The 13,824-nt window shown below is 51.9% G+C and overlaps 6 protein-coding genes across 6 annotated transcripts; 2 read left to right on the forward strand and 4 right to left on the reverse strand.

The window, feature by feature from the left end:
* Positions 1–470: 470 nt before the first annotated feature.
* On the reverse strand, positions 471–2,440 carry AYO21_07735 (hypothetical protein; the record flags this gene model as incomplete). The annotated part of the gene is made up of 5 exons (XM_022657688.1): positions 471–1,055; positions 1,131–1,509; positions 1,585–1,813; positions 1,864–2,274; positions 2,377–2,440. 5 exons carry the CDS (start codon positions 2,438–2,440, stop codon positions 471–473), a joined length of 1,668 nt encoding a protein of 555 aa, XP_022509965.1.
* A 518-nt stretch (positions 2,441–2,958) lies between these two features.
* On the reverse strand, positions 2,959–4,545 carry AYO21_07736 (hypothetical protein; the record flags this gene model as incomplete). The annotated part of the gene is made up of 1 exon (XM_022657689.1): positions 2,959–4,545. The coding sequence occupies one exon, from the start codon at positions 4,543–4,545 to the stop codon at positions 2,959–2,961; it is 1,587 nt and encodes a 528-aa protein (XP_022509966.1).
* A 2,414-nt stretch (positions 4,546–6,959) lies between these two features.
* Positions 6,960–7,934, forward strand: AYO21_07737 (adenylate kinase; the record flags this gene model as incomplete). The annotated part of the gene is made up of 4 exons (XM_022657690.1): positions 6,960–7,116; positions 7,170–7,222; positions 7,276–7,430; positions 7,481–7,934. 4 exons carry the CDS (start codon positions 6,960–6,962, stop codon positions 7,932–7,934), a joined length of 819 nt encoding a protein of 272 aa, XP_022509967.1.
* A 721-nt stretch (positions 7,935–8,655) lies between these two features.
* Positions 8,656–10,004, forward strand: AYO21_07738 (hypothetical protein; the record flags this gene model as incomplete). The annotated part of the gene is made up of 3 exons (XM_022657691.1): positions 8,656–8,692; positions 8,748–9,724; positions 9,822–10,004. 3 exons carry the CDS (start codon positions 8,656–8,658, stop codon positions 10,002–10,004), a joined length of 1,197 nt encoding a protein of 398 aa, XP_022509968.1.
* Positions 10,005–10,638: 634 nt separating this feature from the next.
* Positions 10,639–11,745, reverse strand: AYO21_07739 (hypothetical protein; the record flags this gene model as incomplete). Its single annotated transcript, XM_022657692.1, has 2 exons — positions 10,639–11,078; positions 11,193–11,745. 2 exons carry the CDS (start codon positions 11,743–11,745, stop codon positions 10,639–10,641), a joined length of 993 nt encoding a protein of 330 aa, XP_022509969.1.
* Positions 11,746–12,390: 645 nt separating this feature from the next.
* AYO21_07740 (hypothetical protein) lies at positions 12,391–13,041 on the reverse strand (the record flags this gene model as incomplete). Its single annotated transcript, XM_022657693.1, has 1 exon — positions 12,391–13,041. One exon carries the CDS (start codon positions 13,039–13,041, stop codon positions 12,391–12,393), a length of 651 nt encoding a protein of 216 aa, XP_022509970.1.
* Positions 13,042–13,824: the final 783 nt, after the last annotated feature.

The raw sequence follows: 13,824 nt of genomic DNA on the forward strand, positions 1-13,824 counted from the left end.
CCAGGTACATGGCAGCTTGTTGGTCCGTATTTCGCGGCTCTCCAGAAGCCACCTCCCCAAGAGGCTACCAGGGAAGCCAGGCAATGTGATTCATAGCATCTCAGGGTCAATAGCCCGTGGCATCGGGATGGGAAAAGCCTCGCGGCAGTGGCAGTGGCAACGGCATATTGGAGACCATGTGCCCGGTGACCATAGATTGTACGGCTTCTCGACCCGGTCAGTCCACTCGAAATACGATGGGCCTTCCTGCCTACCTCCATACCCACTGCACATGGCCTGGTGTACGGAAGCAGAGCCTGGAACGGGTTGCTGAGTGAGCTGGGAGGAAGAGAAGGCTGGACCGACGATTCGTCCTGGCGCTTCTTCTCCTCCAAAAAAAGGGGGAGGGGAGGTTGGAGGGCCGTACAATAGTCGAATCCCTGCTCTGCCCTGCCCTGCCCTGCCCTGCCATGCCCTGCCCTCTGCCTTGCTCACGCAGGAAGCACCCTCGGATCCGGTGCGGCGGCACTGTGCCCCAACCTGGGAAACGTGAACCTGGTGATCCTGTCGAAATCGGGGGCCTTGTCGTGTGTCCAGACCCCAACGGACCGGTGGCCAACAGGGAATGTCCCGAATCCTTTCGAGTCGATCACGACCTCTCTGTCCTCCCAGCCGAGAATGTCCCTCCACCTCTCCCCAATGTGCCTGTGACCCACAAACATCCGCTTCGACCGCCGGTCCCAGCTATTGGTCATGACGACCGCGAGGCCGGCCCCGTTCGCTCTGGATTTGTGGCCCAGTCGCGTCCAGCCGATGCAGTCCTCCAAATCGAGATAGTCCCTCTGCGGGCCATGGGCGTAGAGCTTCCTCGCGGCGACGAGGCGCGCAAGTTTGCCACCGCACGCTGGCAGTCGAGCCCGCGGTCCATGGTTGCCAAAGACGTCCCCCCAGAAGACGCAGGGGGTTCCGCCGTTGTGGCGAAGCAGAATCAGTGCGTAAGCCAGTGGCACGAACCACTCTTCGACGGGCGCGGCCAGAGACTGTGTTTCTTGTGTGTCGTGGTTCGCAACGAACGTCTAGAAGCACAGGGCTCGTCAGATTTTTTGCAGCATTTCGGCACGTTCGGGAACATCGTGTTGAAATGGTCTTACCACTGCATGGGTATGATCCTTCTGGACCAGGGTCCCGTCCAGGATCGTTCTCAAATCATGCTTCCTGCCCTTTGAAAAGTCGCTAAACGTGTATACCAGCTGAACATCAAACAAATTCAACCGCCCATGACACCTCCGGATGACTGAAGACAATGTGTCCACATCAGAATCCCAATATTCTCCAACGAAAAATAACTTTTTCCCTCGCAATGTTTTCGTGTCGAGATGTGCCAGAAAGTCTGCCAGAAAGGACAGAGAATAGTGCTTGATGGCGTCCAACCGGAAGCCGCCAAGGTTGAGCAGCGAGGTTATCCAAGTCCCCCAGTTGAAGATATCCTCCCGCACAGCAGCATGCGAGTGATCAAGGTCTGCGAACATCCTGTGGGACAATTTGTGAGTTTCGTGGGTTCTCCAACTCCAAAGTTGCGTCAGGAACCCGGGCAGAGCAACCTACAAATAGTCATAATTCCCCAGCTCCTTACTGACATCGTGTGCCCAGTCACTTCGCTTCCCTTCGCCAACGAGTTTGAAGATGCCGTGGTCTTTCGTGCGGGAATCGTAGTCGACTCCAGAAAAATGCTTCCAATTGTATTTCATGTCGGAGTACTTCGTGCCGCGCCCAGGAAAGGTGAACTTGGTCCATGTTTCCAGCTCATAGGGTTTGGTGAGGGCCTTTGTCCGGTCTGTTGCGTACTTAGCGCCAGTTGATTCATTGTCATTGTTTGCCATTTACCATGAGGGTCGACCTTGACGCCCCAGCTCACTTCTTTTCCGTCTGGAGAGGCTTTGTGATTGAGGACAGCATCCCAGAGGACGTCTATCCCCATGTCTTTTGCCTTTGCACAGAAGGCTTCTAGGTCTTCCTTATGACCCCATTTCGTTCTAGACGGTTTACCGTTCTTCTTCGCATCAAACTCACCAAGATCCCAAAGGTCGTATATCCCGTACCCATTGTCATGCATCGATGTGGCTTTGCAGCCCGGAGGAATCCAGATGTGCGAGATGCCCAAGGCGGAGAGATGTGGAAGCAGAGCTGTCAGGGTGTCGTAGTGGCTCGCATTTGGGAGGGCACTGTCGCTTGAAGACGGCGGGAGAAACCACTCAAACGCTTGGAACAATGTCCTGTTGTCTTCCGGTTTTGGATCTTTGGGCTGTAAGCTAGTGCTACCAGACAAGATTACTGTGTAGTGAGAGCCCCGATGAAGCCCCCGTAGACCAGATCGGGCTCATCTCTGTGTAGTCTTACCTTCTAGTCCGGTGATGCTTCCACCGCCACTTATCGTCCTCACTAAGGAGGACAGACGCTGCATTTGGAGGCGTCACAAGCGACTTTTATTCCGATGAGACGTTGTAGTATGTTCAATCAGAAGAGTTGATTACGGCTGACGACGATTGACAGTTGTTGAAGATTGCATATGAGATGTCAAGGCCGCTAAGTCAATCCAAGGCGCTGAAGGAAGTATTTGTCAAGATATGACCAGAATCAGAGTCTATAGTAGTGTTATAAAAAGCTCTATTTAATAACATTAGAGAGGGATCATGAGAATCTGATATAAATGTTGAATGATGGAGGATCGACAGGCTGAATCCTCCAGGAGTTTTCAAGGCATGGGATAATGACCAATCAGAAGCCAGGGATTCCCAAGGCTGAGGTGCATCAGGCTCCATACAAATCATCCAACGAACAAATGTCGGTACGTTACGTTATTCAGTCAAGTCGAATCTCTACGTTATCTCTTGCACAGTGACAGTGGCATTTTCTCAAATCGGGAATGGACTTGGTTTCATCTCGCAAGGAACCCCGTTGAGCTATGACTCTTCCAATGGCTCAGAAATTCTTCGTGCACGTAAAACTGGAAGCATTCGCTGGATCCCCCTTTCCATTGTACTTTGATACGAGGGGATAGAGACACAAGTTCTGATGTCGAACGGTGCCATTGACCCTGAACCCGCTCGATCCAGGCAGCACTTCCGGAGCCGTTCCATTCTCCACCCACTTCCTCAAAGCCATGAGAGTGTCGTCTGGAATCGGGCCAGTTCCTCCGCCGCCACAATGTCCCACGCCGGGAGCAAAGAATACACGATAGAAATCTGTGACATTAGAATCCAAGGCTTTGACTCTTTCAAAATATTCTATCGTCCCATTCGGCATAATCAGGTTGTCAGCCAGACCTTGCCAAGTGATCATCTTTGCACCGGAAGCTTTGAAGGCGGACAAGTTTGCATCCATGGTCCCCATGACGGAATCATATTCCACATGAGATTGATGGATCAAGCTTGGAAACTCGGCGTAAGTAATGTTGGAGGTGTTGTAGTTGGCGTCTTTGAACAAGAAATCGCGGAACCAACTGTCAGAAATACCGAATGGTTCGGCGACCGTGCTTCCATTCGTGAACGTCTCGGTCGGCGCTAACGAGCTGAAATTGGTGCCAGGAAGAATTCCATACCAGAAGGCCGTGCCATTGGCAGCGGTGGGCCCTTGCCAAATCTTCTTCGCAACAGTCGCAGTCTGGCTCGAAAAGCGTCGAGTTGAACCATCCGTATGGCAGGTATAGTTCTTACCAACAAGCTCGGAAGGATCAAATTTGCAAAGTCCAGGCGCACCAATAATACCATCTTGTAGACCGTCCAGATGGTCACACGCTGCCACTGCAGCGGCGTTAACAGCGTCAAACTCACATTGAGGAGGAGAATAGTGTTCATTGTTCATCACGGTGTAGGGCCATTGCTGAGCTGGTGTGAAGTCATTCCAGTTAATTGCAGGAGCGGACGCGACGATGCCGTCATAATCATCTGGGTACATCTGTGCTTCCATAAGACCTTGTCGGCCGCCGGTGGAACAGCCTTGCCAGTACGCATACTTGGGCGCAGAACCATAGAAACTGGCGGTGACTGCCTTTCCCAGCACCGTCATATCATGGACTGATCTGGACGCAAAGTCAAGGAGGAGATTCTGGTTAACATCACCTTGACTGATCAGTGCCCAGGATGTGGCGTCTCCAGAGTTGTTCTGAGCGTGTCCTGCGTCGGTAGATACGGCGGCATACCCACGCTCAACAGCCGGTGCCAACGACGACCAGGATCCAGCAACATATCCACCACCTCCCACGCCGAGAAAGATACCATTCCATCCGGTCAGAGGAAGCCATACCTGGTTGTTGACATGATCCCCGGTCCCCGGATGAGTCAGGCTAACATTGACCTGACAGAAGCTGAGTCCCGTAATGTTCTGACCAGGCCAATTGTTTGATTCGCCGGTAATATTGATGGCATAATTATCGACTACCGATGCAGTGAGAGAGGTAACGATAGCTCCTGGGACATTTGGTTTGGGAAGAGAGTTGGAGCAAGGAGCCGCACTGGGAAGAGCATTCACCCAGTGGATGGCACCAAAAATGATCCAGGGACAAAACATTCTGTTAAGTCGGGGGTCGAAAATTAGTTACACTTCCCTAGACACGAGCTTGACAATTCTTATATATGCTTGAAAATGCTTGGTTCGCATGTAGACCGTTTTGGTTTGCTGGCAATTCACGAGACTCGACTCCTCACAGCCTTAGACGTTGTGGCGTTCCAAGTGCCGTCGATCCGGAAACGGCTTGTAAACCAGATAGAAGAAAATGCGGGGAAATCGAAAAACCTGCTTTTTGACAAGATATATTCAATTGCGCGTCTCAACTCCCAGCCATTAAGAAAGGACTAGGTAACGAAATGAGGAGAAATCGTCCCGAGATCGCCGTCTGCTTCGGCAGAAAGCCGTGTTGAGACCGCTCTTTGCTTTGCTTTACCTTTTTTCATCACTTGGTGGCTCTCTCGCATGCATAGACATTCCCTTCACCGCAACAAGCAGACTAGCGAGTCTCTTTATTGGCGAAGACTGGCAACCATGTGGATTAGAACCTGTCGGTATCCAGCACAGTCTGTGCTGTGACACTGCACCGTTCAGGAAAAGGGTCCCCCCCACCGTAGTACTCTGTAGCATGTTTCGGCGAGATAAAACGTTGGTGAGGTGTTGTCAGTATCTGCTGACAGAGCCCTGATGGTTCGAGGACTCGTCCTGGACAAAGGGTACAGAGACCTGAAGACCCGTCCATGTCGTAGGTATTTTCTCTGCGTCTTGGTCAGAGCCAATCCGACGTCGAGGCGTAGCGAGGCAACCTTTAGAGCTGCCTTTGTAAAAATGGTTTAGAGATGACCCGGGTTTGTAGTGAAATCCATCCAACACTTCTCGGAAAGTCAAAACGCATGATAAAAGCCAATAAAACTTGTCTGAAAGGGTCAGAATACTCGCCCGGCGCAGTTCTTGTCAAGATGTTGAAGAAAATGGACTTGAATTTAGGTCAATGAAGCTCAAATGGACATATCAGACCTCTTGAGATACAAGGGAATGTCGACGTGCTTATGCAGTACGCCAGTTTTGACTCCCCTTGCGACTTCCGGATTGTCTCTGGTCATTCCCAGTCGATGTCAGGGCCAAAATCGCATCCAAGCGAATAGGGTTTCGAGGCAAGCTTTCAGAGTTCCGTATATCCCGTCTTTATCCTTATCTGCAAGGTCTCAGCGCCTCAACTGAGCATTGATAGGGTAGAAATAGCGAAGCTGTGGCTATAATCATTGTCTCACGGCGGGATATCGAAGATTGATTTGCGTCAAGGAACCTGGTCAGTCGGATTCTGGAGCTGAGCTTAAAATCGACCGCCGTCTTCATAAGTAAGCTAGCTGGTATGAGCCTCACATTCACCAAGATCAAGAAGTTGTAGTGACTTTCACAGGATCAAACATACAGCTCGTTACCTTGACCGGCACTGTCAGTTATACAAGCATCGCTTGACATGTCGCGTATGGACAGCAGTTGCTCCCAAAATCCTGTAGTCCCGTAGACTGCCGGCGACTCTCACGACTCAACAAGCGTTAGATATCTAGGGGCAATCTTCTTGGCCGCACAAGACAGGACATCAGGCCTTTTTTGACTCCATATCTCTTTGCTTTTGATAGGGATGGTCACCCACGGTGTTAGCAGCCTCTGTTCCGAAAGAAGTGAAAGTCAAGACAGTGGTTTGCTAGAGAGTTTTGATCCGGTGCTCATTGGTGCAGATGGTCTCTAGGGTCGCCTTTGGGCGTTGGAAACTCTGATTCGATGGTACAGCGTGCATTCTCCTTGAAACTCTGGAGCGATGGGCAGACAAAACTCGAACTTCGCGGTCACACTGCGGAAAATGATGTAAAATATGCCCATGGTTAGACAACCCGGGTGCATGCTGGTGTATTCTGGAAACAATTGCGGGCGCAGATGGCTGCTTGTTTCATCCAGTTCTGGCTGGGTTGCCACAAAGCCGTTGGGACGGATATTGTTGCGGATGTTGAGCTCAACCACAGGATGTGCTCCATAGCTCGGGAGGCGAGGATGAGGTCAAGGCGAAGAGACGATCGGAATACTTTCGGGACAAGGGAAGGGAATCTGTGCGCAGTTGTGGCTTGTGTGGCTCTCAGCTGTCTGCGCTGTGCGCTCATCCATCCGACAAACAAAAAAACGTGACCTCTTGGCAAGCCGGAGCTCAGGTCGACACCTCGGGAGGCTGGTGCAACGCCCGTGGTCCGGTAAACCGGAGGATTCTCGTCCTCGCTGAACTTTTGAAAGCTCACAAAGCAATTGCTTTCGTAACACCTCTGCATTTCTGTGGCAGCTTTCTTCTCATCCCGTATCCCTTCCTCTCGTTCATTTTCCTGCTCACTTGCAGTTCACCAAGCAAGGAGCCACAGCAAGCACTCTAGCTATCTGCCCAACCTTCGACCTTGGTCAGGTCCCCTTCGCTTAGCTACGTAGCCAGCATGGCTCCAATCACCGATCAACATGTCGAGGACCTGAAAGACCTTGTTCACAAGCTCGAAGCTCGAGTCTGGTCTCTCGAGCGAAGGCTAGAAGGCGAAAAGAAGCCCTCGGTTACGGACGCTATGCGCATGATTCTCATCGGTCCCCCAGGCGCAGGTGGGTTTGGCATTGCCCATCACCATACGCGTTAACTGACACGCTCTCCATAGGCAAGGGAACTCAAGCTCCCCGAATCAAAGAAAAATACTGCGTGTGTCATCTGGTATGCCCATATGCCTCCAACAGCTCTAGGCTAGACATTGACAGTTCTCCTAGGCCACCGGTGACATGCTTCGAGCACAGGTTGCAAAAAAGACTCCCTTGGGAAAAGAAGCTAAGAAGATCATGGACCAAGGTGGCCTAGTCAGCGACGACATTATGATCAACATGATCAAGAACGAGTTGGACACCAACCGCGAATGCGCCAATGGGTAAGATTCTGTGCTACAGGTATCATGTCTCTCGTTACTGACATTGCCAGCTTTATCCTCGATGGCTTCCCCCGGACGGTCGCCCAAGCTGAAGGCCTCGACTCCATGCTTGAGGCAGAGAAAAAACCTCTGAAACACGCGATCGAACTCCAGATCGACGATGGACTACTCGTCTCCCGCATCACAGGCCGGCTAATCCACCCAGCCTCGGGTCGGTCATATCACAAGGTCTTCAATCCACCAAAGGAGTTCATGAAGGACGATGTCACTGGAGAGCCACTGATTCAAAGAACCGATGACAATGCTGAGACTCTTAAGAAGAGATTGGGAACATATCACGCACAAACAACCCCTGTGGTGACCTACTACAAGAACAAAGGTATCTGGTCCGGGATCGACGCCAGCCAGGACCCGGAACATGTTTGGAAGAGTATTCTCGCTGTTTTCGGTGACTCGAAGACCCCAGCCACCGGCAGCATCCTGACCAAGATCGGACTGCGGTAGACGTGGGCGCAGGACAATGAAGAAGGACCTCCTTGCATCAAGCTCCGGAGCAAGCACCGAATTGGCGGCTGGAATGACACTATCCAGGAGACTTTGAAAAAGAATTCATGCCATGTTTGCAAATGTGTACAAGTTACGGGAACTGGGTGTCCAATATCCCCAGGAAAATGGTGAGTCTCATGCGGAAAAGGGTTCTGACTTTGAGTACATATCTTGCGCCTTTCGCGAGACGAATACAAGACTTAATTGGCACAAGCAAGCCACGCGTCCCTTGTTTATCTCTCGTCCCATAATGCAATATCCGGAATCTTACCCGCTTCCCCATGCACCAACTGACTGCAGAGGACGCCCAACATTATTCAGCAAACATATGAAGACAGCAATGAACATCTCGGAGTCAGATCCGACCAAACCGAGTACCTACTCAAGAGACCGAGCATTTTTGACCATATCCGGGGAGGCAACCGACGACGTACGGCCGGTTGTCATCAATGGCCGCCAATCTTTAATATCAGGCTGAATAACCGTCCTCGGGCGGCTTACCACGTCTGTCAATCCGCTTGCTGGTTGCATACCCCGCGCGCGTCTGATACAAATAACCCTTCCCCACGAGATTTCTTTCAATGCTGTACATTGCCACGATATTTGGCAGCATTTTGACGTGTCTTTCGTATTCTTTGCTTTATTTACCCAGTCGCTCACCGTGCAGGTCCTTGCGACCATGTCTTCGCCCAAAGAAGTCCGTTGGGGCATCATGGGTATGTGATAAAACAGCCAATTCCGCGCTTCCCTTCGACTGACAATATGCTGTAGCCACTGGTGGAATCGCGCAGACCTTTACCAAAGATCTTCTTGTCGACCCTTCGACTCGTAATGTCAGGGACGTTCGTCACATCGTTACCGCGGTCGCATCCTCCTCGTCTCTATCCTCCGCAGAAAAGTTCATTTCCAATATCATCTCCGCATCTCAGTCCGCAAAGTGCACCCCCTACGGCTCCTACGAGGAACTCGTAAAAGACCCGGCGGTAGATATTATTTACATTGGCTCGCCACATTCGCACCACTACCAAAACGCAATGCTCTGTCTCTCCCACAATAAATCTGTGCTCTGCGAGAAATCCCTCACAGTCAACGCCGCACAAGCCAAGATTCTATACAAGACTGCGAAAGAGAAGAACCTCTTCTTCATGGAGGCTGTTTGGACGCGGTATTTCCCACTCAGTCAGACCATTCGGAAACACATCACAGATAACGACATTGGCGAGGTAATACGAGTGCTGTCAGATCTGAGTATTGGTGTGTCACCCGAGAAAGAGTTTGATCCGGGCCATCGCATGGTGAATCTCAACCTGGCAGGCGGGGCTCTGCTCGACTTGGGTATTTATTCTCTTACATGGGTCTTCCAATCAATGTACCACACATTACCTCCGCACCTCCGGGAACAATCTCGTCCCAAAGTGGTCGGAGCAGCAATGACCCCGGAACCACGGACCGGCGCCGACGAATCGACACTAATACTCCTCGAATTTCCTAAATCGACTCCTACGGGAAAGACGAGAGCTCACGCTGTGGCTACCACGGCGATGCGTGTCAGCGACGACCCAGGGCGACGACACGCCGGGAAAGGAGATGTGGAGACCCCTGCAGTACGCATTGAAGGCGAGACAGGCGAGATTCAAGTATATGGCCCGATATACCGGCCGACACGATATCGATTGATACCGAAGGACCCAGCAGCGGATATTCTCGACCGAAAATTCGAGTTCGAGGGTGGGTGTCACGGCATGATGGTATGTACCCCAAGTCTCTAATCAGATATTCCCTTCATAATCTCGCCTTGGTGGCGAGCGAGAACAGTCCAACTGACGTCTTCACCGCGCACGTCAGTACGAAGCCGACGCTGCGGCACGCTGTCTGCTTGCTGGGAAACTAGAATCCGAAACCATGTCTTGGGCGGAATCGACGCTGATCATGGAAGTTATGGATGAAGCGAGGAGGCAGTGCGGCTTGGTCTACCCAGATGCGATCGAGAGTACGGACTACCCCTTGAAGCTGACATCCAAGGCGTAGAAGGAGACGCAGATGAGACAAGGTAGGTCGCCGGCTCCATCACATCGATACTGGCCCGCTCTGCTATCCTCATGGCGATATACCCAACAGATATGTACAGGATCTCCTTAGCAAAACAAATAGGAAGAGTGAGAAGAGTAAGAAGGGGAACAGTCTCGACAGAATACACGTTACATCCAAAAGAGCTCAAGGATGCTCAATAACGAGGCACGAGCCACTATATCAAAAACAGCCGGTAAAGACAGAGGGAGGATAGAGAACATGGCTCGATTTACGAGTTAAAAAAAAAAAAGCGAATCCGATTCCAGAATGACTCAATGTAACTTTGCCATCAAAAAGCCCCTCCGTTTAGTCAGATGTGCCACTCTCTTTGTTCAAGGTCGCTCACCAGCGAGGGAGCCATCAGCTACCCTTGCGCCGCGATAGTCGTATTGTGTCGTAGCCATAACCAATGTGATCGATGTTGGAGACTTCCAAGCGAGATTGATGACCCAGAAAGCGTCTGTCCAAGGTCACGCATGTTGCTGGTTTTCACTTCCACGGCTGTCCTCCCTCTTCACCATGCTCTTTTCCAAGACGTCCTCGTTTTCTCGAAGCTGCGGATGAAACCTCAGATTTGAGCCTAGGCGTGCGGCTAATCCTTCCTCCAATTGCCTTCGCCAAAGGTCCGTCGCTCGCCGCTGCCCAAGCCCTGCTCCTTGATGACCTTCCTGTCCGAGCCCTTGGCCCGATTGACTCTAACAGCGCCACCCCAGCTGCCCTCCTTGCCGTCCAATGCCCCAATCACAGTGTCGATGTCCTCTGATCTCTCTAGGTCAACAAAACAGTAGTACTGATTCCCTGGCTGGTCGGGCTTAGGGACACGCGGTGAAATCTGTTTCGACACCGCCGTTGGCGTAATATCTGGGACGTACTGGCTAAAGAGAGCCCGCACTTCCTCGTCATGCGCTGATTGCGGCTCGATTCGAGGCATGTTGCCGATATAGAGCCGTCGTCCTTCCGACTGGGGCGCTGTCCAGTGAGAAGTGGCATCATTGCGACTCCAACGGTCGAATGTTGGGTTGTAATCAGTGTCTGAAAATGACGCGGTTCGTCAGATCATGCACAGTCAAGTTCATGGAAGGGCTTCGTTAGGACACAAGCCAGGGGACTGTGCGCTCGCGCTATGACGTTGTTGGGGGTGCTCACCTTTCTGCTCCCTCGACTCGCGAACCCTTCCCCAACCTCGCTCAAAGTCCTTAACTCTGGCCTCCCTCCCACCCGTGGTGCCACTTGCGTTGCTCTGGCCCTGGCCCTGCCTTCTGGCCACACCGAGGCTGACTCTGACTGGTCTTCCGAGGACGTCCACGCCATTCAACTGACTCATCGCCCTCTGGGCCTCTTCCGGGCTTTCCACGTCTACAAAGCAGTAACTCGGGTTTCGTCCTGTAAAGGGATCCGTAGACATGCTGATACCGACGACGTTGAAACCGTTCTCAATGAACATTTCCTTGATATCGGAAGCCTGAGCGGTATAGAGGAGATTGCCAATATAAAGCCTCGTCCCCGCCGCTTCATCAGCTGGTTGGGCTGAATTGCTGTTGCCATTGTATGTGGATTGTCCGTTCTGGTTACGGTTAGTCCGCGCTCGAGGCTGTTGCTGCTCCGACCGCGGTGTATCGTCTTTGACGCGCCAGTTGGTCGAGGCCGTGGAGCGCCAATTCTGCTCCTTCCGAGGTGGCGGTGACGATGTGTCCTCCATATCTGTATTGAGAAAAATTTTTAGGTTTCTAAGCAGGGCTTTGTGACACGCGAGATTTCCTCCGGTAGAGAAACCGTCCCCGAAAGAGCACGTGGGCTGGTGAGTGTTGATAACTCACTGCCTGTGACGAGGCTGCCACATCCATCCAGGCACAGCGAAATTGAAATTTTGGGTGTTTTGCACACGCCAAGAAAACAATTAGGTGGGTTTGGCTGATGCGGTGTTCCAATTTCCTGTTTCGATCTAGCTCCTTCACTGAGCCATGTCCAACTAAAAGTATGCAGTTTCGACTTCTCCGGTCATCCAAGTAATGGTGTACAAGGATCGCAGTGGTGCAATGGCTTGTATAGTCTAGGGAGCGAGCTCAGCTCTCTTTGCTAGACTATGGCTCAACATGAGATGTGATTCGGTCAATACACACCCGAGGTTGCTGTAGCTTGCAATGTCTCCCTCACACTCTAACATCCTCTGTCCCCACTATCCAATGCTTGTGGTACCGCGATTTAAGGAATGTAGAGGTGTTGACTAGACCGGACTCTTTGGTACCTTGATAAATGTGTTGAGTTAGATCCGCATTTGATTTTTTGCGTTGCTGCAAACCAGCCGCAATACCTTCTAACATCCAACTCGTCCTGCACCTCAGCTCTAGCCCATCGCCTTATCCAAGCCATCCAGTGGAACGAATCCGGGTAGCCCTTTGATCCTGTCGATCCACGCCCTAACAGCAGGGTATGGCGCCAACGGGACATTGCCCATCTCAGCCAAGGCAACATAGACAAACACGGCCACATCCGCGATTGTCGGCCTTGACAAGGCCAACCATTGCTCCTTCGCCAGCCTCTCCTCCAGAATCTCTAGCGATTTCACTCCTTTTTTCTTTGCCTCTGTAAGGTCCGCCTCGCTGGCGTTGGGCGGCCAATGGAACGCCACGATCGCCCTGGCCTTGGAGAGTCCGGCATGGATCCAGCTGCCCGCGAAGGCGAGCCAGTCCACGATAGAGGCCTGGTCCACAACGTCGGCGGACCAGTAGCTCGAAGGGGCCGCGCCGGAGCCTCTATCGGGGTTCGTGCCGGCGAGATAGATCAGGATCGCGCTGGAGTCGTTGAAGATTTTCCCCTGGTCGACCAGCGTTGGCAGCTCGCCGCGAGGGTTCAGGTTCAAGAACTCCGGTGAGCGGTGCTGCAGGTTGAAGAAGTCTATTTCAACTTGTTCAAGGGGAATATCGAGTAAGCTGGCCAGGAGGCGAACCTTGTAGCAGTTGCCAGACACCTTGGAGGTGTAGAGTTTCGGAGCCATGGAGAGCGAGATCCTGGAGGTGGGGCAGGTCTATGAGTCTAGGATGTCCGTCCAGAAATCAAGAGGAAAAACGAGGTGCCACTTTGGAAAAACTTCTTGGAAGGGAGTTCTCCCCCGTCGCGTTGTCTTAATATCTCATTGGAGTCGGGATGATTGTCTCGGACGCCCGTATTAGGAATCAATCCCGGAGCCCGAAATCCATTTGTTGACCTCGGTTGACCATTGAGATCAACGGACAAAGGACCACATTATCAATCAACCATCCTCCACCTGCTCAACCTTGTAAAAAGATGTCGCGAAAGGAGGAATCAAAGTCTGGGAGTCTAACAACCGATCTACTTTGCTCTTGTTGCCTTCTCCCCGCGAACTCATACCAAAATTAATGAGACTGATTTGACGGATCATGGACCCTGAGAGGACGACAAAAACGCACACAAAGTCGTCAACTGGCAACCCTCGAGGTCGTCTCTGATCATCGCTAGTGCAGCATTCCCCCTCTCGTGTCCTGCAAAATAGCGATGATAATCCTTGATGGTTCTCGCTAAAGACACTGCACAGGGATCCACGAGACGGCACGTTTTCCACAAACCGCCCAAACGACCAGAAAAGTCGTCTTTGAGCCATCTGTTTGATCCTTCTATCCCGTGCCTGGAGAGAACAGGCCAGTCCGAACGCGAAGGTGCCGACACTGTAGCAACCTGTGAATCCTCTGGCCCAAGCAACAACGATCTCGACCATGTTACTGCTCTTCCGACGTATTCGGCAAAAGGAAAGCCACCAGAA

The sequence above is a fragment of the Fonsecaea monophora genome (genome assembly GCF_001642475.1).
Source record: "Fonsecaea monophora strain CBS 269.37 chromosome Unknown Scaff62, whole genome shotgun sequence".
NCBI lineage: Eukaryota > Fungi > Ascomycota > Eurotiomycetes > Chaetothyriales > Herpotrichiellaceae > Fonsecaea > Fonsecaea monophora.